Source organism: Dermochelys coriacea, chromosome 7 (assembly GCF_009764565.3).
Source record: "Dermochelys coriacea isolate rDerCor1 chromosome 7, rDerCor1.pri.v4, whole genome shotgun sequence".
In the NCBI taxonomy this organism is placed as follows: Eukaryota; Metazoa; Chordata; order Testudines; family Dermochelyidae; genus Dermochelys; species Dermochelys coriacea.
This window is the reverse complement of record NC_050074.1, coordinates 30884066-30907843: the sequence shown is the minus strand read 5'-3', so window position 1 is coordinate 30907843 and position 23778 is coordinate 30884066. Positions and strand designations below refer to the sequence as shown.

The following is a 23778-nucleotide window of genomic DNA, read 5'->3' as shown; positions in this document are numbered from 1 at the left end:
AGGAATACCCTCTAAGAATTGCTCCATTTGCATTAGGAAAGACAGATCTTCCAGAGACTTAATGCTTGCTCCTGATATCCAGGCATCCCAATTTTTGACTATGTGGTAGGCATGTCGGGAAAATGCCATGTCTGGTTTCCACCTGAGGGCTCTGAACTGCTGACGGGCATGCTCGGGTCTTAGCCCCATTCTAATTCTGGCCTTTTTTTTTTTTTTTTTTTTTTTTTTTTTAAAGTAGCTGTTCATGTGTTCCTTAGGCATTTCAGCTGCCACCTCTGCTAAGGGTCCTCTACCTCAGCTACAGCCTGAGCTCCACTATATACTGGTCCATAGCGATGCTGTAACCCAAGGCAGGCTGACAGGTTTCAGAGTAGCAGCCGTGTTAGTCTGTATTCGCAAAAAGAAAAGGAGTACTTGTGGCACCTTAGAGACTAACAAATTTATTAGAGCATAAGCTCTTTTGAAATTTTTCTAAGAAGGCCTCTGTATCATCGCCTACCTTGTAGGTGAGGAATTTTTTGGAATGGGGAGTGGTACCTGGAGGAGGATTATTAGGGTTATCTGGTAGACCCAGCTTAGCCCTTTCCAGATCTAAGCGCTTCAGCTCTAACTCCGTATCCATGCGTTTCGCCTCTGCCTCCAAGTGTTTCATCTCCATTTCCATCTCCAAGCGTTTTGCCTGTTTCCTGTCCTCTGCTTCCAACTTCAAGTGCTTTAAGGCCATCTGTCTTTCATATTCTTTCTCTCTCTCTCTTCAGCTTCCAATCTGGCTAATTCTAGTTTCTTTTGCACCTCACTTTCTGTCATCCTAGCCTTCCTGTGCTTAGCCTACCCTATCCCGAGAGCTAGAAAGAAAAGAAAAAAAAAAAAAACAAAAACAAAACCCCAGCTTGTGGATTCCCTTGCTGTGAGTTATCTCCTCTGCCTCCAGGCAGAGGGAAAAAATCTCCAGCTGCTCTCAGCTTAAAAAAAAAAAAAAGTGTCCTTTTAAAAAATAAACAAACAAAAAAACCTCCCTGGTTTTCAATCAGCCAAAAGAAAAAATGTTTTTAAAATCCTGAGATCTGTGCTTCTGGTTCAAAATGATCCCACCTCGCTGCCACCATGTCAGGGTTCCCTCACCATAATGAACTCTGGGGTACAGATGTGGGGATCCACATGAAAGACCCCCTAAGCTTATTTCTACCAGTTTAGATTAAAAACTTCCCCATGGCACAAATTCTTCCTTGTTCTTGGACAGTATTGCTGCCCCCACCAAGTGAGTTAGACAAAGATTCAGGAAAAGGACCACTTGGAGTTCCTGTTTTCTCAAAATATCCCCCCAAGTCCATTCACCCCCTTTTCTGGCGAGGTTTGAGAATAATATACCAACCAAATAGGTAAACAAGGTGAGCACAGACCAGACCCTTGGGTTTTTAGGACACTAAAAAACAGTTAGGTTCTTAAAAGCAGAACTTTATTATAAAGAAAAAGGTAAAAGAAGCACCTCTGTAAAATCAGGATGGAAGGTAATTTTACAGGGTAATAAGATTTAAAACACAGAGGATTCCCCTCTAGGCAAAACTTCAAAGTTACAAAAAACATGAATAAACCTTCCTCTTAGCATAGGGAAAATTCACAAGCTAAAACGAAAGATAAGATAATGCATTTCCTTGCTTTACTTACACTTTTTGTAATTTTAGATGCTTATTGCAGGTAGCATTTTAGGAGAGGGTTTTTTTTTTTTTCCTGCTTGGTCCCTCTCTCTTTCCCAAGAGAGCACAAACAAAACCTCCCCCCACAGTTTTGAAAGGACCTTCTTCCCTTACTGGTCCTTTTGGTCAGATGCCAACCAGGTTATTTGAGCTTCTTAACCCCTCACAGGTAAAGGAGGGATTGTATGGTTAAGACAGGCTTATACTTTCCCTTCCAGTGGGAGGGTGATGTTTCTTTCCCCCACTCCCAATGGGGTTTCTCCCTGTGTATAGATATATTTATAAAGCAGAGAAGGAGTATTTAGTACAAACTATTCCCAATCCCTGCTGAGGTGTGGAGAAGAAATTGTATAACTAACCCCACCCCCAGCACAATAGTATGCTCCCCTGTTAGGAGGGAAGGACCTTCATGGTCCATATAATTGGTGGCCAACTTTTTTGCCAGTTGTGGCACAATAGGAACTTATAACATACCAAAATGTCACTTTATTACTAAAGTATCTAAAACAGTGATTTTCAACTTGTGATCTGTGGATCTCTTGGGGTCTGCAGAATATGTCTTAAGATTTCCAAAGGGGTCTGTACCTGCATTTGAAATTTTTTAGAGGTCCACAAATAAAAAAAGGTTGAAAACCACCGGTCTAAAAAAAGATTACACTTAATTACAGTATTTCCTATAATGTAATTAATGCAGAATAAAACTAACCATGATCTGGGTGTCATGGTAGCAGTCTAGAGGGGTTTCTGAATGTCCCTTCTTGTCCATAATGTCATCTATCCCTGGGTTCAGCTTTGTTGATGCTAGTACATCTAAGTAATTGAGTTGGGAATCTGCGACCTTGGAATGATATTTGCTTTTAATAAACCTCCTCTCTGAAAACGACTGTCCACAAATATACATTGATCCAAGTCTGCCCACATAGCGAACGAAGGGCAAGCTCATCTATCTGAGGAAAATCTCCTTTAGGGAAAAATTTCCAGAATGTTGTCATGTCTTGGTTCACTGAAGATGTACAGAATTCTTTGAATTTATTCTCAAGCTCAGAATTAATATATTAGTTAAAGAATTTCTAACTAAATGTGGAGGGTAATTATCAATATCCACGTACAAAACAGTGAAAGGACTAGTAAAAAGGGCCATGGCGTACTTATCAACCTTAAAATCCTCTCAACTCTAACAGTGAAGAAACTGCATTGTGGTGTTTCTCATAATTTATACCCAGTCATTCTCAATTCTTAACTGATGCAAATAAATAAAGTGGTCCAAATTATTGGAACAAACTGTTTTGAAAGAGCCACAGTTTTTATCTAAAAGAGGCAACTAAATTGAACCGGGTATCAAAGAGGCAAATCCTAGTACATTTGTTAGTCTCTAAGGTGCCACAAGTACTCTTTTTCTTTTTCTCCTATACAGGTGTTGAGATGAAACACAATATCAAAAAGGAAAGCCAGATCACTTATCTAGTCCTTGCTTTTAATAAGCTTGCAACTGTCAACGAGTTCATTCCTCTTTTCCAAAAACTTTAGCATTGGTTCTCTGTTTCCCAAACCTTTTGAGATCATTTCCCTTTAACAGCCAATGAACATTCCAGTGGAGCACTAATTCTCCCTGCAAAGGTTTCAGAGTAGCAGCCGTGTTAGTCTGTATTCGCAAAAAGAAAAGGAGGACTTGTGGCACCTTAGAGACTAACAAATTTATTAGAGCATAAGCTTTCGTGAGCTACAGCTCACTTCATCGGATGCATCTATAGGTTTAGACTCTTTCCCTTCTATAAACAAGAACGAGTTTTCCCAAGCCAGGTTAAATTCTCTCGGGGCAATGGTTTGGTTTGGACGTGCTGGACCTACTAAACAACACGGTAAGTAGCCAGCTGTCCACGCTCTAAAGGCGCGTCTGAAGCAGCTCACAGAGCCATTAGAAACCATGAGATGGTTGGGCCTGGGCTCTATGGGGCACCACGGTCCAGCGTGTCCTGCCTCTGGCTCTGTACAGCCGCTGGCGCTGCCCTACTCACCCCCCCCCCCCCACCGAAGGCCTTTGTTTGGTGGCTCATTGTTTTAATTCTTCGACACTTCGCCACAACCCGCAATGTCTGCAACTGGCAGCTCTGCGCCATGGGGCTGCCCCCCAGCCCGTGCCCCTCGGCTCCCCGGGAAGAAATATGCCGCCGCCTCCAAGGGTAATGGCACAGCCCTGTCGCCTCGGGGCAAAGATCAGCCCGCGGCACCCACGTCAGGCAAAAGGAAGCGTGTAGCGGTGACCCGGCGGTGGAAGCCTTGTAAACAGGAAGCGAGGTACAAATAACCCGGAATTCGATTCCTTGGAAACAGGAAGTGACGTAAACCAGAAGGAGCGTGCCGACAAGCAGGGAGGGTCTATAAATTACCCGGAAGTAGAGCGGCATGAACTCCGACTTCTGGGTAATGACCCGGAAGCACAGTGGCGCCAACCCCGGAAGTTTCGCGTTGCGCCGCTGCCATTTTGCGTCTCCATGGGCTCCTCGAAGAAGCACCGGGAGCGGGGGGAGAGCGGGGGCCCTGGGGGCTCCGAGGAGCAGCAGCAGCCGCCGCCGCCGCCCCAACAACTTCAGCCGGCGCCCGCCGCCCCCTCTTCCTCCTCCCGGCACCGGGAGCACAAGAAGCACAAGCACCGGAGCGGCGGGTCCGGCGAGCGGCGGGGGAAGCGCAGCCGGAGCCGCGGGGAGCGGAGCAGCCGGCGGAGTGGGGGAGAGGAGGCGGTCTCGGCGGCCCGGGGCAGCCATGGCCGGGCTGGGGACAGGGGCGCCCAGGAGGCCGAGGGAGCCAGGCGGATCAAGCGGGAGAAGCGCGACGAGGGATACGAGGCAGGTCAGAACCTGGGGAGGGTGGTATGAGGGGAAGGGCCCGTGGGGCTGAGCGGGAGGTGCTAGGACGAGCGGCCCAAGAGCTAGAGAAGAATTTGAGGGGAGGGGACTGGGGTTCGGGGAAGGGGTCCAAAGGGAGAAGGTGGGGGTCAGAGGGAAAGGAATGTGGGGGTGCCCTATGGGGTGCAGGAGGGGTAGTCTATGGGAGTGGGGTGTGGCTATGAGATATGGAGAGAGGGGCTATGGTGATATGGAGTCTGTGCGGTCGAGGGGGAGGGATTGATATGGCTAATGAAATAAGGAAATGGACAGAGTTCGTTAGGTTTGATGAGCAGGGGTCTTTGGAGGTTTAGAGGTGGCTATGGGGGGGTTGGGTTGGCTATGAGGGTTTATGGTGGGGACTGGCTGCTAGCGGAGAAGTTATGGGGATCAGGTGTTGGGAAGGGGCTAGTTGAGGGATCAGAGTGCGTGTTTGTCCTTCTATGTTGTGGCACTGGGTCATTAACTTTGAAGGTCAGAGAGCATGAATTTGTTATGGGATGGAGATGTGGAGTTATAATCTCTGGTGGATGAGGGGAAATGACACGTCTCATGGGTTGGAGGAGGCAGAAGCTGCAGGTGCTGTCCTGGAGGAGGTGGTGGGGGATGAGGTTTAGGGAAGGCATGACTTGCTGATTTATTGGGTGCTGCGTCGTGCTTGATGGAGAAGGGGAGTGAGAGATCAGAGTAAAGCAAGGAGTAAGCTCATCGCCTGTCCTGGGAAGTGAGCATGCATGTGTTTGTAATTGCTCATAAAGGGGTTATGAAAGGTTTTTGGAGCAGATGAGGTCAGGACAGACTTGTTGTGAAGGGGCTTCCTTGGTTGATCATGAGACATCTATGTATAAAGTGCCCTGAAAAAGTGTCTTAACACATAACTCTATACAATAACTGTTGTGGCCTGTGATTTGGATAGAGACACTTTCTGGCTACATCTGTCTAGCACCCTGTTTTATGGTACCGTATTCTGTCATGACATGGCATCTAGCCATTGATCTCACTGACACTCCAGAATAGTGTGAGCTGGAGTCTGTTCTGTTTCATCAACAGAATAACTAGCTTGGCTTCCTCTGTGGGATCTTTATTCCAGCTGATGGGCAAATCCAAAGGAACCAAGCTAAATTTTCAGGTCCCTGTAAGGGGTGCGTGTGTTCACAGCACTGTTTGCTATAAAAAGCATATCTTAGCTGGGTGGTGGTCTTTGGCATGTGCTAAGCAAGAAGTCAGACCAGTTGATTAGAGTGGACCCTTCTGGCCTTAAAATTTATGAAAACGAGGACTCTTTGTAAACAAGACAAAAGTAAAACATCTCTCTGACTTATCTCTAAACAGCTGCCAGCTCAAAGGCTAGCTCGGGGGATGCTTCTCTCAGCATTGAAGAGACCAAGTAAGTGAGATGCTATATCTAATGTAATTACGTGCTCTCCTTCCCCACCATTTCTCATTGTGTCTGAGCACCAAATGCATTTATTCCATCCTGTGAGGTTGGACGATACTTTTATCCCCCTTTTACAGATGGGGAAACTGAGACCCGGAAAGGGTAAGTGGCTTTAATTCTGTGTGTGGGAAATGTGGGGTCTGTAATTTATTTCTCTAATTAGTTGGCGCTGAAAATGCAGAGACCCCCCTGGCTCTTTTGGGGATCTGGAAAGAAATGAATGGGGGAGTCGGTCTGAGATACACAGATGCCTCTGAATCTGAAATCTTCACAGCCCATCAGACATTGCTTAGGGCATGAACAAGGCTCTGCCATCCTGTCTGTCCTGCTGTTTGCTGGAATGTTCCTAGTGTTTCTGTAATCTTTTTTTATGAGGGAAGGCAGCATGGTCTAGTGGGCAGGGCACTGGACTAGAAGCTTGGGAGATCTTGGGTTGCCTTGGCAGGAGTTAAAGCTCCTGCCAGCAGAGCTCTCAAGGTCACTGGATACATAGCTTTCCCACTGTTAAAGTGCAGTCCCTAGGGAAGGCATAGTGAATTTATATGCTTAATTTCCACTAATGAGAACTCAGCAGCCATGCATTAGCCTTGGATTTTATCACTTGTGTTCCAGTAGTGCCCAGGAACCACAGTCATGAACCAGGACCACATTATGCTAGTCACTGTGCAAACATAGAACAAAGCTTAGGTACTTATCTGCATCCCCCAATTCCTGTAGCTTGCTAATCATTGATGTAGCTATCCTCACAACTCCCCTGTGAGGTGGTGAAGTGCTATTATCCCTGTTTTACAGATGGACTGATTTTTCTGATGTCACACAGGACAGGGATGGAATTGAACCCAGGTGTCCTTAGTCCTACACTAAATTTCTGAACCACTGGAAAATCTTTTCTCTGTGCTCTAAATGAGTCCTGCTCTTGTAGGCTCTGTGTATTTCTGATGGTTATGCCACATAACCCCATCTTTCTTTTTTTTTTCTATCTGCAGTAAACTCCGAGCTAAACTTGGGCTGAAGCCTTTGGAAGTCAATACCATCAAAAAGGGTAAGTTTGGCTTTCACGTTAATTAAAACAAAATCCCAAACCTTGTGTTTGGTCTGAAACCACTTTGTACTTGTTAAGGCTTTAACATCTCTTTGAAGGAATGGCACAAAAATGTGGTGTCTCTGGTATTTTGCCATCTTAGTGTTCCCCCTCTTTGATGTGTTGTGGTAGGGGTCTTTGCTGGAGGGTCCTTGTTCCTGTGCCCCATTCTTCATCTCTCATCAGTTCCCTGCCATCGCAGAGCCTGTGGGTATTGGGGTCACCCAAGTCTCTCCTGTTCCCTGCATGGGGCACATAAGTGTCTCCTGAGGACTGAAATGTTTTGGTGTAACAAGTCACTGGGTTCAGTATAGGGGTATTTGGCTGAAATTCTCTGACATGTGCCTTACAGAAGGCCAGGCTAGATGACTAATGGTCCCTTCTGGCCTTAAACTTTCTGAACCCATTAAATATTTTTCTCTTAGGCTCTTTGTATTGCTGTAGCACCCAAGAAGCCCCAGTTATGGACCAAGACTACATTGTGCTGGGCGCTGTACAAACAGCACTGTTTTTGTGTGTATTTATCTGGCCTCTATCTCTGTAGCATTTGAGCCCCTCAGCCTTTAATGTATTTATCCACACAGCTCCTTGGAGAGGTAGACAATACTAATACCCTGTTGTACAGATGAAGAAATGAAAGACAGGCCATGTCTGTGCTAGGAGCACTATACAACTATAAGAATATCCGTACACTATGCCAGTGAAGCACGTGACTGAGTAGTACTGGCATTGCTCAGATTGAGTAACCCTATCCCCACAAAGTGAAACTCCTCAAAGTGCAGATTTTCTGCACTGCTCTTGTTGGTCACACCTAATCTGACACCTGGCAGACAGAAGTCTGTAGTGTAGACGTGGCCTAAGTGATTTGCCTTGGGTCACACAGGGAGTCTGTGACACAGCAGGGACTCGAACCTGGGTCTGTCCTGCAAGATGAGGGCTGGCTGGAAGTCTCTCCAGCTTTCATCTGAATTCTCCTCTTCATCCAGGCAGCAAGATGCTCTGAGTGGGCTGTTCAAAAGCACTCAGTGTTGGCCTGGCAACCCCCCATGGAAGCCCATAGGAGCAGGATTAAGGCAGTGCTCAGTGGTTCTGAAAATTCTGCCCTCTGCCAGCTGAGGTCCCTGAGGACTCCATCCCAGCATGCATTTCTGCTCTAGGCATGGTGGCAGGGCAAGCAGAACTGGAGGATGTAGGAGGGCTCAGTGGCTATAGCGCCCCTTCCTAGTAGAGAAGAGCAGGTCTTGGCGGTGGTGTTTATTGAGGCTGCTGGACACAGACAGACCCCGTGGTTCTCCTGGTCTCTCCGACGCCTAAGCTGTGCTGTGTGGCATCACCACACAGTGTCTGCCTATGGACTGTCCTGGGCCAAGCATGCTGAAACATGCCAACACCCTGTTGAACAATCCGTTAGAGCATGGTGGTCTCCTTCCTCCCCTGGACCCAACACCTGCCAGTTCCCACTGCTGCTCCTTCCACAGGGAGCAGGGCTCTGGCCCTGGCCAAGGGGAAGAGACATCAGGTCCATCCCATGATCAGATGTGGTAAGACTCCTCTCATGCCCTCTCCCAGCTGATCGAGGAACTCAGTTGATCCCTGTGCTGTTCTGTTCTCCTGCCAAACACTAACAGGAGGAATGCAAGTGGCGAGGGGGGCAGTAACATACTTGCCTGACTCCTCCTGTTGCAGCTCCTCTGTCTTGTGTGTTTTCCTCTGCAGAAGTGGGCAGTAAGGAGGACCCTGTGGCAGCTGAGGTGATCAACCCCATTGTGCTGAAGCAGCGGGAGGAGATCCGGGAGAAGCTGGCAGCTGCTAAGGAGAAGCGGCTTCTCAACCAGAAATTAGGGTAAACCCCCATCCTATTTGCTTTGTCTGTACTTGGTCCCATTACTGTTGAGTGTGATGCAGTGTCAACACCCACTGCTCATTGCTCTGACCCCAAGCTTTATACAAATATAAGGATGTAACTGTTTGGCAACAGGGGGGATTGAACCTGGGATGTCTGGCTCTAACAGCCTGAACTAATGACTACTTTGCTTAAGATGTGTCCTTGAGTAAGGCACACATTTTTATTAGTGAGGATAATTAATCCTTGGAACAACTGATCAAGAGCTATGGTGGGTTCTCTGTCACTGGCTGTCTTTTTCTAAGAGATCTGCTCTAGTTCAAGTAGGAGTTACTTCAGGGCAGTCCTATGGCCTGTGTTATACTGTGGTCAGACTAGATGATTCCATACTAGGGCCCTTCTGGCCGGAAGTAACCTACAGAACTCATTATCATAGGATATTAAGGTTGAGAATTTAGCTGGATTCCAAAAGGAATTGGATGTTTCTATGGAGAAGAAGAGTATTCAGTGTAGTTAATATAGTCAGTTCTGGAATGGGATAACTGAGTCACTGGGTAGCTTCAGTGACTGACTTAAGGTCACACAAGAAGTCTGGTAGAGTTGCGAATGGAATCCGGGTCTCTGGTGCCCTGATAACTGAACCATCCTTTCCTTCTCTCCCTCTTCCATCCCTCTCTAAAACATGGGTCTGCATTGACCAGAATTTGAACCCAGGTCTCCTGTGGGGCAGACACAAGAATTCTACCACTGAAATACCAGTGCTTTTCCTGAGGACAGGGAAGGCATTTGAGCTCCTGGTCATTTCAAGGATCCAAAGGGCTCCAAGGAGGATGAGGTGGTGGTGGGGAGCTCTCCAAGGCAGAACAGCCTTCTTTTCTGCTAGCTTCTTCCTCTGTTTCCCCGCTTTCAGGAAAATCAAGTCTCTGGGAGAGGATGACCCCTGGCTTGATGACACCGCTGCCTGGATCGAGAGGAGCCGGAAGCTGCAGGTTGAGAAGGAGCTGGCTGAGAAGAGGGTTAGTTTAGTCCTGGAGTCTCGGGAGCTTCTGGGCTGCATGGGTGCCTCGTTGGGAACACTAGCACTAATTGTGACTTGTATCCAGCTGCCCTTATCTTCAATCCAGTAGTAAAGCTTAGTAAAGAGTAAAGCTCTTAGGTTGCCTCTGCGATAAGGAACTAAGGCTGTAATTCGCCGCATGTGGGAGAGTGTTGCATGGTGGCTGGTATTCTGGGTCGGCTGATGCGAGAGCATTCATTTGCTAGCCTGGGATTGCATGCAAGGGGGTGTTGTGTTGGACTGGGGCTGTGCTGGCTTGCTGTATGCTTTGGAAGTAATACTCTTCAGCTTAGCCAGCTCCTATTGAGCTATGAGCTTGCTACAGAGGTTGAAAGGTGTAGACAGCAGCCAGACATAGCCCATATGTTATTTAGGTGTATTATGGTAGTGCCTACAGACCCCAGTCAGGAGGGAGGCATCATGCTAGGCACTGTGCAGGTCCCCAACCAATATCAAGGAACCAGACATAGAGAAAGTGATAGGGTACAAATGGATTAAATGGCAACGTTGGGCCAGGAGTTCCGGTTCTCTCCCCCATGCGTGCCTGTTCTGACTACTAGACCATCGTCAGTGGGTAATAGAAACCAGGAGTCCTAATGCCCTACACTCCAGCTCTAACCGCTAGACTCTACACCCTCCCAGTGCTGGGAACATATATGTCCTGGCTCCCAGCCCTTCTCCCAACTTTTGACCACTAGACTAGCAATCCCCAAGCATTTGAGGGTCAGGCCCGGTGGGGCTGGGAGCAGGGCCGCGGCTTGTGGGGAGGCAGACGGAACTAAGGGGGTTGAGGCTAGGGGTGGGGCTGGGGCCAGGAACAGGACTGAGCTGGGAATGGAGCACTGCAGCTGGGCTGTGAATGGAGCACCACAGCTGGGCTGTGGTGGGGGCCTGCAGTTGGGCCCATGGTCAGGTGTGTCTCTGCTCCTGGCCTTGCCCCCAGTCTCGGCCATGGGAACCGAGTAGTGGCCGAGGCTGGGGGCTGTTCTAGGGCTGGAATCGGAGCTGCGCCAAGGCTGGGGATGGGAGCCAGGGATGCGGCTCTGGGCGGGACTGAAGCAGAGCGGGGAGGGGCTGGGTGGTGCTCCCTCCCCGCCCCTGTGGGGGCTGGCCCATGCCCAGCCGCTCCCACCAGGATGGTTCTCCATGCCCCTCTGGGGGGGCGTGCCGCACACTTTGAGGATCTCTGCATTAGACCCTATAACTTAATATGTCCTATGTGACTGCGATTAATTTTAAAAGCATCAGAATTGTTTCTGTTTTGTTAAATTCAGGCCAAACTCCTTGAAGAGATGGACCAGGAATTCGGCATCAGCAGTCTTGTCGAAGAGGAGTTTGGGCAGAAGAAGAAGGTGAGACCAAGCTGGAGATGCTGGCAGAGTGCAAATGCCTCAATAGTGCCTAGGGACCAATGACCAGGGCCCCATTGTACTAGACCCTGTACAAACAGTCCCTGCCCCAAGGATCTTGCATGCTAAATGGTAGGGACAGATACAGCGGGGGAAAAGGTGTAGTATGCAGAAGCAGAGTGAACAATGCCATGGCCACAAACTGCATGGTAGCTGTTCCTGGGAGGGGAAGGGAAATGGGGAGAGAGGGCAGGGTAGGGAGGGTATGAGGAGAAGCTGTGAAGCAAGTTCGAAGTGAAGACACAGAAGGGAGCAGGGTGGAGCAAACTCCAGTCAGTGCAGGGCAGAGAAGTCCCTTCAAATTAGTACAAAATAGTGTTTTATGGTCCCAGCTTCAGCTGATTTTGCTCCTTCCAGTTTCAGTCTCTGGCTGGCTTCTCCCTGCAGTTTCTCGCCCTGTAGCGTATGTGGCTGATGGGTGGGGAGTGCTGCATGTATCCTAGTGCCCCCAGAAAGAGAAGGGGTCTCTTGCACATCTCTGGAGTGTGCTGGCAAGGAGGGCTGTCCATGTTTGCTTATTGAAGATGCAGTAGTATTGATGTCTCCATTTTCACAATGGCTTTCCCAGAGACTATCCAGGACTCCATGTGCTATAGCCCTGATCCATGCCAGAGTTGCTCCCTTACCTCAATGCAACTCTGTTGATTTCACTAGTGTTGCAGTTACTCTCTAAAGTGAACTGGGCCATGAGTGCTGCAGCGGTGGCTTCCCCATGCAGCCTGGTGTTGCTCTAGGGTAGAAACTGAAGGTCCCCCACTTCCAGGCATCTGATCTGAAACCTGCATCTCTAGTCTCTGTACAAAGCTGAAACCATACAGTGCTTGGCTGCTGGATCTTGTGTCCAGTTCTGGTGTGCACAAATCCAGAAGGACATTGATAAACCAGCAAGGGTGCAGAGAAGAGCCACGAGCATTATTAAAGGATTGGAAACATTGCCTTAGAGTGAGACACACCAGGAGCTCAATCAAGTTAACTTAACAAAAAGAAGGTTCTCAGTAGCCGTTTGATATCAGTCTGTAAGGACTTAGGTCGGGGACAGAAATTTGTCTACTAGTTTGATAAGCTCTCCATTATCAAAGATTTGACAAGAGCCAATGGCTGGAGGCTGAAGCTAGACAAATTCAGACTAGAAATAAGCACATTTTTCCCAGTGAGAGGAGGTAACCGTTGGAAGAATTTCCCAAGGGCTGTGGTGGATTCTCCATCTGTTAGGATTCCCTCCCCACTCTGAACTCTAGGGTACAGATGTGGGGACCTACATGAAAGCCCCCTAAGCTTATTTCTACTAGCTTGGGTTAAAAACTTCCCCAAGGCACAAATCCTTTGTCCTTGGACGGTATGCTGCCACCATCAAGTGATTTAGACAACGAATCAGGAAAAGGGCCACTTGGAATTCCTATTCCCCCAAAATATCCCCCCAAGCCCTACACCCTCTTCCTGGGAAGGCTTGAGAATAATATACCAACCAAACAGGTAAACCAGATTCTTAAACAGAACTTTATTATAACGAAAAAAAAAAAGTAAAAGAAGCACCTTTGTAAAATCAGGATGGAAGGTAACTTTACAGGGCAATCGGATTCAAACACAGAGGATTCCCCTCTAGGCAAAACTTTTAAAGTTACAAAAAACAGGGATAAACCTCTCGCTTAGCACAGGGAAAATTCACAACTTGAAAACAAAAGGTAATCTAACATGCCCTGCCTTATTTACTTACTCTTTTTGCAATATTGAGACTCGCTTTAGGATGGTTTATAGGAGAAGGAGTTTTCTGACCTGGTGCTTCTCTGCTTCCTAAGAGAACAAAGAGCACAACATCCCTCCCCCCACTCCCATCGATTTGAAAGCATCTTCTTTCCCCGTTGGTCCTTTTGGTCAGGAGCCAACCAGGTTATTAGAGCTTCTTAACCCCTTTACAGGTAAGGAGGAATTCTAGGCTACCCTTAGCTGTATGGTTATGACACCATCACTGGAAATTTTTATATCAAGGTTGGATGTTTTTCTAGTATATCTGCTCTGATTCAACCAGGAATTAATTCAGGGCTGTCATATGGCCTGTGTTGTATGGGAGGTCAGACAAGATGATCACAGTGACCCCTTCTGGCTCTATAAGCTATGACTCTACTGTCCACTGGGGGACGGGTGGCTGTGCCTCAGTTCTGGCTTGTGGGACCATTCGTGCCTTCTTCTCCCAAGCTGGCTGACTTCAGCCTGATATCCTCCTGTTGGATTTTCCTCTATCTCCAGGATCACTATAGTTCCCGGGATCTGCAGGGCCTGACGGTGGAACACACCATTGATTCGTTCGAGGAAGGAAAGACCGTTATTCTGACCCTCAAAGACAAAGGTAACCAAAAGGGCTTCCCTTGCACCCCTCAGCATGGGAGTGGGGTAATGATTATTCTGATGGAGAGCAGGTCTGCCTGTATTGAGACAACTTGGCTACCACTAGGGCTTTCCCCACTCCCTGCTCCCCTGCTATAAGATCTAAATTTATTTTCTGGCCTGTCTGTATAAATCCCGGGGGGGGGGGGGGACTGTTAGTGGAATTGCTCACAGGTTCTACACACAGATTATGTACTGGTAGAACTGTGTGTGCGTGTGTGAGAGAGAGAGAGAGATTAACCAATACAGTTACACTGGGTGCTGCACAGATCCTGCCCTCAAGTAGTCCCTGCCTCAGAGAGCTCACAGTCTAAACAGTCAAAGGATGGGAGGGGAAACTGAGGCACAGAGAGGCTCTTGCCTAAGGTCACCTGGTGGGGAATAGAACCCAAATCTCCAACTCACAATCCAGTGCCCTGCCCACTAGATTGCACTGCCTCTATTCACTGAATGGAGATAATGGTGGATATTCTGGAGTCTGGGCAGCAAGGGGCAGGTTTTGTACAGGTTTCAGAAGGCAGGACTGCATCAAACTCAGTGTTACACCCACTGTGCAAGAAGCCCTTTGACTGGTAATGCATTTATTAGCATACTGCCTGCCCCCAGTACAGCAGGTGCTGAGCCACTAATGATTTGCTGCAGTTTCCCATAATCATACTGGAAGTGGGAGGGAGGGTGGACCAGGGGATAGAGCAGGATGACCAAAAAAAGTCAGGGGTTACTTAGACAGGCAGCTCTCCGGGGCTAGGACTGTCTTTTTGTTCTGTTTAGCACAAGGGGTCCTGGTCAGTGACTAGAGCTCCTGGGCACTATCATGGGTGCTGCCACTGACTGAACTCTGGCAAGTCACTTAGATATGTTGGGCCTCCGTTTCCCTCTTTGGAGCCTCTCTGGGGCATGGTGGGGGATTAAATGCCTGATGTAAAGCAGCTTGCAAAGCTAGAGGAGAGGGAAGTGGTGATGTGGTTACAGACTCTTGTTCCTGCTGGCTAATTGAAGCCCTTGAATGCAGCGGGCAATGAATAGATTGACAGGTCGTTAGCTACAGTGCTGGGAGCACTGTGGCTGGGGCCGAGCCAGGGCTGTATGGTAACCCTGTGGTGATGGTATCTTGTCTCCCAGGTGTCCTTCAGGAGGACGACGATGTCCTGGTGAATGTCAATATAGTGGACAAGGAGAAAGCTAAGAAGAACGTGGAACTGCGGAAGAAAAAGCCGGAGTACAGGCCCTATGAAGAGGAAGAGAGCGTGGATGACATGGCGATTGTAAGAGCAGCATGGGGTATAAGGGCAGGTTACACTGGTTCTCAGGCCTCCTCCTGTAGTTTAAAATGGGCCCAGGTTCTTTGGGGGGGGGGTGTGTGTGTGTGTGTGTGTGTGTGTGTGTGTGTCCCCGTCCATCCATGTGCTTGGAGGCATTGGGCTAAAGGTAGCCATGAAATGTGGTCATAGGTGACCTAGATCCCCAAAGCAACCTCCTTTAATCAAGCAACTAGCAAACCCCCTGTGATTGGAGGCTGTGACTTAACACTGTTCTCTAATCTCCTTCAGTCCAGGCTCAGGGGCATCAGGGTTCTGGGTTACAGCAGTATGGTGGCTTTAAAGGGCCATGCCATTAGCATGCAGAGCATTTCCTGGCCTGCCTGGGAAGACTCCTTCATGTAGGTTAGTCCGAGCACTGACCTACTCAGTGGGTGTATTCCTGGCTGGCAACAGAGGTCAGGACTATGGACTAGCTTTGTCCATAGGGATTGCAGTTCAAACCCTGATCCTGAGAAGTGTGGAGCATCTGCACAGGGTGGGGAAGGGCATTCTAGTCGGTGCTGTGACTAGTCTCTTTGCCCAACAGTGGGGCGTGGGGGCTCCCACTGCAGGCTCAGTGACCTGCCTCATAGCTGAAATCTGGGGGCGGGGGCCCTGGTGGTGGCAGGCAATCTCCAGACATGGAATAATCTAAATAGTGCTCTCTTAATGGCTTCAAATCCAGACTGAGGCCTTACTGGGAGAGGCTTTCGCCAAACACCAGATATTGGGTTAAATCCAGGGGGAACTGGATGAAACTGTCTGGCCTGTGATAGACCGGAAGTCAGAGTAGATGCTCTAATGGTCCCTTCAGGCCTTAAACTCTATGGATCTATGAAAAGTGGAGAGGTGCCTTGGTTTGTTTAAGCGGGGCGTGGGTTGCTTGTGGGATTGGAGGCGGTATAGCTAACCAGACCAAGGAAGGTAGAGAACATGAATTGGGAGGGAGTTAGAGGAAACAGCCAATCAGCAGAGGGCAGGGCATATTGAGTGGAAGCCCGAATGAGCAGTAGTGGGGAAGACATGGGCAGCTCATGAGCCGCAAACCTGTTGTTCTGATTCCCCTCTTGCATCCCTGCTGGAATACCTTATGTTGCCTGACCCTGGAGTGTTGGCTGCTGGAGGGTCTCTGTGCTGGAGGCTTACGTGCTTTCTCTCTCCCAGTACAAACACAAGAATGTCCTGTCCAAGTATGATGAGGAGATTGAAGGGGAGAAGAAGAAATCCTTCAAGCTGGACTCGGGGGGCATGGCAGATGGCTCATGGGAGCGGGAGCTGCAGCAGGTCCGCGATAGTCTGCGCAGCCAGGCCCAGAGCCTAGACATGCCTGGTCTGCACCTGGCCTCGGAGTACTTCACCCCGGAGGAGATGGTAAGGAGGCCCCCTACACTAGCACCTGTTCCTCGTTTATTCTGGGATCCAGCTCCCTATTGCAGTAGTGGGATGTGGGGCAAGCCAGGCTCTGACTTGGTCCACAGAATCCTCTCTCTCTGGTTGCCAGGCTGATGGGCTTTGCCAGATGCTCAGGGTCCAGCTGATGGCCAGATTTGGGATTGGGAAGGAATTAGACCAAGGTCAGATTGGTAGGGACCTTAGGGGTTTTCACCTCTCTGCAGCATGGGGCAGGGGTCATCTGCTGGGCATGTCTTACCTCATCTGTTCCCTGCGGCCTTGGCAGTGGGAGCCCCTCGGTCTCCTACTCTTTGCGTGGGGTTCACAACAGGTTAGTCTCCTGAGGGATGAAATGCTATAGTCTAAAATCTTTTGGTTTAATTTGGAGAACTGGGTGAAATTCCATGGTGGTGCTGTACGAAGCCCAGACTAGATCTTTAAACTCTGTGAAGCTGTGGCTAATGCTATTATGTCTGTTACAACAGCACTTAGGGGGATTGTCTTGGGTGTTACAAAGCACCCCCACACTGAGATCAGGACCCTACTGCGCACCAGGCAATGCACAGAGCCACCAAACTGAGACAGGACCCCTCCCATGCAAAGAAAGACAGTCCCTGCCCCAGAGAGCTCAGTCTAATTAGACAAAAGATGGGGCTAAAGCATAGAGGAGATGGGACTGACCCCAAGGTTAGTGGCAGAGCTGGGAATAGAGCCCAGGAGTCCTGGCTCCCAGTCCCATGGTAGTGCTGCCTCTCATACACAGAGAATGTTTGCAAAGGGGGCTTGTATACTTACGTCGTCTTAAAAGACCAGACTACCTGTGGGCTGGTGGGGACTGGAGTGGAGCGCTGGGCTCTAGCCACCCCCTGGTCTGGTGGGTTAAAGGCAGTGCCTTGTCCCAGTTGTTCATGTGTGTGTATTAGGGAGTGGCAACGTGGGGCATGCGCCTGCACTTGTGGTTCTAGGTACAGATGCTGGGGGTGTGGAGCCCCAGGTGCTCCTGGTAAATGTGTGAGGGGGTGGTTGGCAAGGCGCCGGGCCCTGGGTGCTCATGGGGATTGCGGACAAGGTGCCCCACACCAGGCCAGGACCCTGCTGTGTGGATGAGGGATAGAGGCTGTGCCTCACTGACCTGTTTGGTCTCTCCCATGCAGAACATCACCTTCAAGAAGACCAAACGGCGGGTGAAGAAGCTGCGGAAGAAGGAGAAGCCAGTGAAAGCTGATGATCTGCTGCCCCTGGGCAATGAGACAAAGCAGAGCGACTTTGGCTCCCGGTAACCTGGGAAGCAGTGGAGTCTAGTCCTGTGGGTGGAGAGACCAAGAGGGCTGTGGGGGATTGGTTCATGTGCTCACCAGTTTCTCTCCCCACAGGTTAAGGGGCCGAGGGAGGAGGGCTCACAGGAAGAAGGAGGAGGAGGAGGAGGAAGGGGACATGGAAGAGAATGTGAACCAGCCTGCAGACCTGCCATCCCAGTCAGATGACACCCGGGTAGAGAACATGGAAATCAGCAGCGATGGTGAGGGGCTGGGACCCAGGACTCCAGGGTTCTTTTCCCTGCTCTAGGAGGAGAATGGGGTCTAGTGGGTTAGAGGAGTGTTTTTCAACAACCGGTCTGTGGACTGATGTCGGTCCCTGAGATCTCCCTGATAGTTTAGGAAGGCAGCAAAGCCAGTCCCTGGTCTCAAACTTGAGAAGCATTGGGTTAGTGTTAGGGGCCCTAGGAGCCTGGTTCTTAGCCAGCAGCCTCCAGTGTCTGGCCTGATGCTCCCCGCAGGACCCCACCCTGCTGAAGCAAAGACCCCTTGGGATGCTCATTGCTGTTGCTGATTCCATCCCCCCATGTTTCTTTCCTTGCAGAGGAGGCTGAAAAGGTGCCCAAATCCCCAGTTGCCCTGGAGGAGGATGAGGCGGAGCAGGAGCTGCAGAAGCAGCTGGAGAAGGGCCGTAAGCTCCGGCAGATGCAGCAACTGAAGGAGAGTGGGGAGAAGGTGAGGAGGCCTGGTCCACGGGTGGAATCAGGGTGGAGGGTTTTGATATTGGTCTGGGAGGCCGTCTGGGATGGGAACCTAGGAATCATTAACCCCTAGACCCCGCTTCCCTCCTAGAGCCTGAGAGAGGATTCTGGGGAGACCCTGTTCTATGGATGGATGCATTTGGCCTCCATGCTCCTTGACTGAACCTGCCATGCCAGAACAGAGCATGTGGTGCCCAGTCACACCTTTCCCCTGAACACAGGTCCAGTTGCCCTGCTGGGACTGCCCTGACTCTGGGGGCTCCTAGTGATCCTTGGTTCAGTGCACGAGCCCCCAGCCTCATTAGCGCCCAGCTGCTGTCTAACCCGGCCCTCTTGCACCTGAAGCAGGTCATTGAGATCGTCAAGAAACTGGAGACGCGCCGTAGCCGGGAGGACGACGAGGAGCTAGAGAGGAAAGGAGCGATAGTCTTCAATGCCACCTCGGAGTTCTGCCGCACACTGGGCGAGATCCCCACTTATGGGCTGGCTGGCAACCGCGAGGACCAGGAGGAGCTCATGGTGCGGCTTCCTGGGGATTCCTCTCCTCACCCCAGAGTGGGCTGGGATGAAAGGAACCTGTGCCAGACGGAGGGGCATCAGCAGAACTAGCGGGAGAGGAGGCCTGTGGGTCAGAATTATGGGATTATGGGACACTGGCAGAGTGGGGCGGGGGAGAAGAGCCCCGGACGGCGATAGCACAACTGGGTGGGTTCGGGGAGAGCCCAGGGCAGGGATAGTAATGGCTTGGGGGTTGATACAGATATGTTGCCATGGTGCCTTATGGGAGTTGTGGTCCAGGTACCTTATGCTCCCATTTTACTGTATGGGCTGGGCTTCCTGGACAGACTGAAGTTCCCATTCTACACCAGGGTATTCCCTCTGGTGTGGAACAGCACTACATTGTGGGAGTCTTTGGCCATGGAGCATCCTGGCATATGGAGTCTGGCCTATAAAGGAAAATGGGCATGTGAAACAACCAAACTACCACACCCAAGAGGCACTGCGGTGGCAGAATTGCTTCGTTTTGGGGCTCTGGGCTCTTTGGCCAGCCCTAGCTGGGAGCATGGAGCTGCATTGCATGTTGGGGCACATGTTCTGCAGTGATCCCAGCCCCACTAAGTCACCCAGCTGGGGGCCCCCATGCTGATGCCCCAGGTGCCCTCTCTTCTGCTTTCAGGACTTTGAAAGGGATGATGAGAGGTCGGGAAATGGAGGCTCAGACTCTGATGGTGAAGAGAACATTGGCTGGAGCACGGTCAACCTAGATGAGGAGAAACAGCAGCAGGATGTGAGTACAATTTGGGGAAGGGGTATGTGGGTGGTGACGGGTGTCACTGCATTCGTAGCTTCCTTGTCACCCCCCCACCCCCGGCCTCCCCACAGTATAACACAATGAACCCTGCGGGGCTGCCAGTCAGGATTGAGGGGCACTGGCAGAGCTGTGGGAGGGGAGCCCTGGGGCTGGCATAGCAGGGGACTCTTAAACAGATGAGTCCAAAGCCCTGAACCCTGTCTTCCACCTTTGCAGTTCTCAGCATCCTCCACCACCATCCTGGATGAGGAGCCCATAGTGAACCGGGGCCTAGCAGCTGCCCTCTTGCTTTGCCAGAACAAAGGTAAGTGGGGAGCTCAGGATGAGCCCCATCCCAGAATCCTCTTGGGTTCCCATGCTTGCCTGCTGTGATGCACACAGATGACTGCTCCCAGTTCACAGCAGAGCCCAACTCCTCTCTGAAAACCCTCCCTGGTACTTAGTGGCTGGAGTGAACTTTGTTTAATTTGTAATAAGGCAGGATCTACAGAGATCACAGCCCGTCATGCTGGGCGCTGCACAGTCAGTGAGGCAGTCCCTGACCTGGAGAGCTCAGCCTAAACAAAGGGTGGGAGGGGGGACAGAGCCCCTGAGAGGGGAACTGTTGTGCCCGAGGTGTGTCAGAGCTAGGAATAGAGCCTAGGAGTCCTGAGTCCCTGTCTATTGCCCTGCCCACTAGGCCATGCTGCCCCTGAAAGCCCCTTTTCTCCCTGTGTGATCCAGCAGCTCTGAGATCTCTGGGGCTGGAGTTTATGGTGAGGGGGAAACTTCCCCTGGGCAGGGCCTGATCCATGCCTCTTCTGCTCACTGCAGGCCTGCTGGAGACGACAGTGCAGAAGGTGGCCAGGGTGAAGGCACCCAACAAGTCGCTACCCTCAGCTGTGTACTGCATCGAGGATAAGATGTAAGTGACCTTGTGGGGCAGGCAAAGCCCCGGGGTAGCTCATCAGTAGCTGAAATTGGATCTGCCACCTCTGGGTCTTGGCATCTGGGCCTCTTGCCTGAGCTAAAGCCCCACTGTGCTAGCCATGGCTGTAGCACTTGCCACCACAAGAGGGGCATGGAGTGGGTGCCATAAAATCTGTTGCCAGAATAGGTGTTGGCAGTGCCCTGCCCCATGGCTGGTTCCCCTAACCCCAGAAGGATGCCCATGGTCACGCAGCAGAGACTGGCAGCAAGGAGGCAGTTGTCATGCTGGTGGTTTGGGTGATGTGGACACTGGTCATGCACCCCCAGTAACACCCATAACCCTTATTGTAGACTGGGCCCAGGTCTCATGCCACTGAAAGGTCCCTGGTGCCAGGCAATCATTAGTGGCCAGAGGGCTAAGAGCCCTGTTTTCGCATCTCATTCAAGACAGAACCCCCCTAGTGCTACGCTGGGGCAAGCACTGACTGCAAGGGGAGAGTGCCCTCTAGCAGCACATTGGGATCAGCAGTGACTGTGCGGAGAGCACCCCCCGCCCTGCCACTGAACTAACCTCCTGGGTTGGGCTCCTACAGGGCCATTGATGACAAGTACAGCCGGCGGGAGGAGTACCGGGGCTTCACCCAGGACTTCAAGGAGAAGGACGGCTACAAGCCTGATGTCAAGATTGAATACGTGGATGAGACGGGTCGCAAGCTCACCCCAAAGGAGGTAGTGGGAAGGGACATGGGGGCACCCAGGGTGGGCAGTGCTGATGCAGCCATGTCTTTCCCCTCCATTTCCCCTGTGGGAAGTGGCTGTGATGGTGAAAAGAGGCTGTTTCTTGGGGGTGGGAGAGGGTTGGCTGGGAGCTGTGATAGTGAAGGGGGAGTTCTGTGGCAGGGATCCCTTGCTCTTCCTGCTGCCACAGACAGATGGGGAAGGGCGTTGGGAGTTTCCCAGCCCTGGTGCTGTGTGGAGCGAGTGGCAGGAGGCTCCTAGATGGGGCTGTGTGACAATCAGTGCTGATCCCCACTCTGTGTGCTTTTGTCCCCAGGCGTTCCGGCAGCTCTCTCACCGCTTCCATGGGAAGGGCTCCGGGAAAATGAAGACAGAGAGGAGGATGAAGAAGCTGGATGAGGAGGCGGTGAGTGGGTGACATGGCTGGAGCTCCCCATGAGCAGAGCCTGTAGGATGCTGGAAGAGAGGTGGGGACAGGTCCAGCTTCATCCTGTTGGCCAAGCAGTCAGGCATGGATGGGAAACCTGAGGAGAGCCCAGGGGGACACAGGAGCAGCATAGGGTGGGTGCTCTCCCATTGTGGTCAGTGCTGGCTCCTGTGCCTGTATGGCACTAAGGAGCGCTGTGCTGATTATTTGCAGTCATCAATGGTTGTGCTCTAGCCTCAGTCTGGCTGTTAAGCCTGGGGTCCTGGCCAAACCACTCTTTGGGTTAACATCTCCTCTACTCCCCCCTGCTGTTTAAACTGGAATAGGGGAGTTCTTCCTTCACTGTGTGATGGACTGATAACAGACCCTACACCTCCGTGGTGGCTGTGTCTCAGCACTAGGTGTGGATCCCTGGGTGCAGGTGGGATGGGATGGGCTGTTAGCCTGGGGTCACAGTTGAGTTGGTGAAAGTCTGCAAGGGGCTGTACTGACTCAGGCTCTCCCCTCTCTCAGCTGCTGAAGAAGATGAGCTCCAGCGACACACCCCTGGGCACGGTAGCACTGCTGCAGGAGAAGCAGAAGGCCCAGAAGACACCCTACATTGTGCTGAGTGGCAGCGGCAAGAGCATGAATGCGTAAGTAGCCTGTCCTCCCAGCCATCATAGGGTTGGTCTGTCTGACCTCCCTGGTGCTGGGAAGCCGGGGCCTGGGGCAGGTGGTCTGGAGGGGAGCACAGGACATGGTTCTCCCAAGTCTAGTGGGGCTAATATAGGAGTGCATGGCCTCTTGTAGTTGTAACCCCTGTTAGTGATGACCTCTTCCCCCTGGCCTGAGTGCTCCTGGGAAACATCCCCTGGGTCCTGGTCCTTCACTCATGTCCCCTCTCTCATTGCTTCAACAGAAACACCATCACCAAGTGAGCTGCCAGCACTGATCCTGGAAGCAGATGCTGCCTGCCTGTCAGTTCCTATCTGGCCTGAATATGTGTATCCTGGGTTCTGATGGTGGAGAGTCTCTACCCTCCTGGGAGCAACGGTCCAGTCCTGCTCCACCCTCACCATGTACCTACAAGTTGTGAAGTCAAGGGGGGGAGGACTTCCTGTGGTAGTGCTCCCTCCAGTGGCTTCCACCTCTCAGCATCTGCTGGGGTGGTGTCACTCTGCCCCATGCCACAGAGGGGACTCCTGCCTGTGCCCAAGTAAGATGCTGGGGTGCAGTTTGTTAAACTCTCCCATCAACTCTTGATGTCTTGGATGCAAGACAGGCTGACCTGCCCTCTCCCCCCCAGGCAGGGGCAGGGCTGTGTATATAGTTGAGAAACTGTGACTCTTGGCACCAAAACCTTGTTTTTGTATTGATGTCAAACCAAATCACTCATTAAAAGTACCAATTCCTGTCTGGGAGCTGGGGCCTGTTCTTGCCTGTACAGAGATGCTAGTTCCTAGGGTGTAGGTCTGTAAGCCTGGGGGACAGGACCTGGCTCTTGCTGTGTTTGTACAGCACCTAGCGCCACAGAGCCCTGCCCTATGACTGAAGCTCCCAAGTACTACCCGGATCAACTTCCTAGTCCCAGGGAGGCCTGACCTGTCTCTGCAGAGCATCTGGTTCTATTGGACAGGGTGACTGTGCTGTACTGCTCACCAGCACTGCAGTGGGGGGAGGAATGTCTTGGCTGGGGCCTATCCATGTCCTGACCCAGGATAGAGCTGGAGGAGCAGCCAGGTGCTGGTAGCTGGCCTATATCCTCCCTCTACACAGATCTGTGTGGGTAGCAGTGAGCTCAACCTGCCCTCCCTCATATTCCCCCATAGCCCAGAACCTGCCCCTGCATACCAACTGGCCCGCTACAGCCAGAGCTGGCTTGGGACCAGGCTCTCATTCTTGTCTTGTGCAGTT

At 51.0% G+C, this 23778-nt stretch overlaps 1 protein-coding gene across 2 annotated transcripts; it reads left to right on the top strand.

Moving 5' to 3' along the window:
- The first annotated feature begins 4031 nt into the window (after positions 1–4031).
- Positions 4032–23285, top strand: SART1 (spliceosome associated factor 1, recruiter of U4/U6.U5 tri-snRNP). 2 transcript variants are annotated; one of them, XM_038408432.2, is made up of 20 exons: positions 4032–4541; positions 5909–5963; positions 7001–7056; positions 8812–8938; positions 9849–9954; positions 11270–11347; positions 13649–13748; positions 14909–15051; positions 16252–16458; positions 17634–17755; positions 17853–17998; positions 18340–18470; positions 18845–19015; positions 19674–19784; positions 20025–20112; positions 20622–20712; positions 21311–21446; positions 21772–21861; positions 22396–22517; positions 22784–23285. In XM_038408432.2, exons 1-20 carry the CDS (start codon positions 4187–4189, stop codon positions 22800–22802), a joined length of 2454 nt encoding a protein of 817 aa, XP_038264360.1. In that variant the 5' UTR covers positions 4032–4186; the 3' UTR covers positions 22803–23285. The 2 variants fall into 2 exon arrangements, with proteins under 2 accessions (XP_038264360.1, XP_038264359.1); XM_038408431.2 differs by having other exon boundaries at positions 4136–4541; positions 18842–19015.
- Positions 23286–23778: the final 493 nt, after the last annotated feature.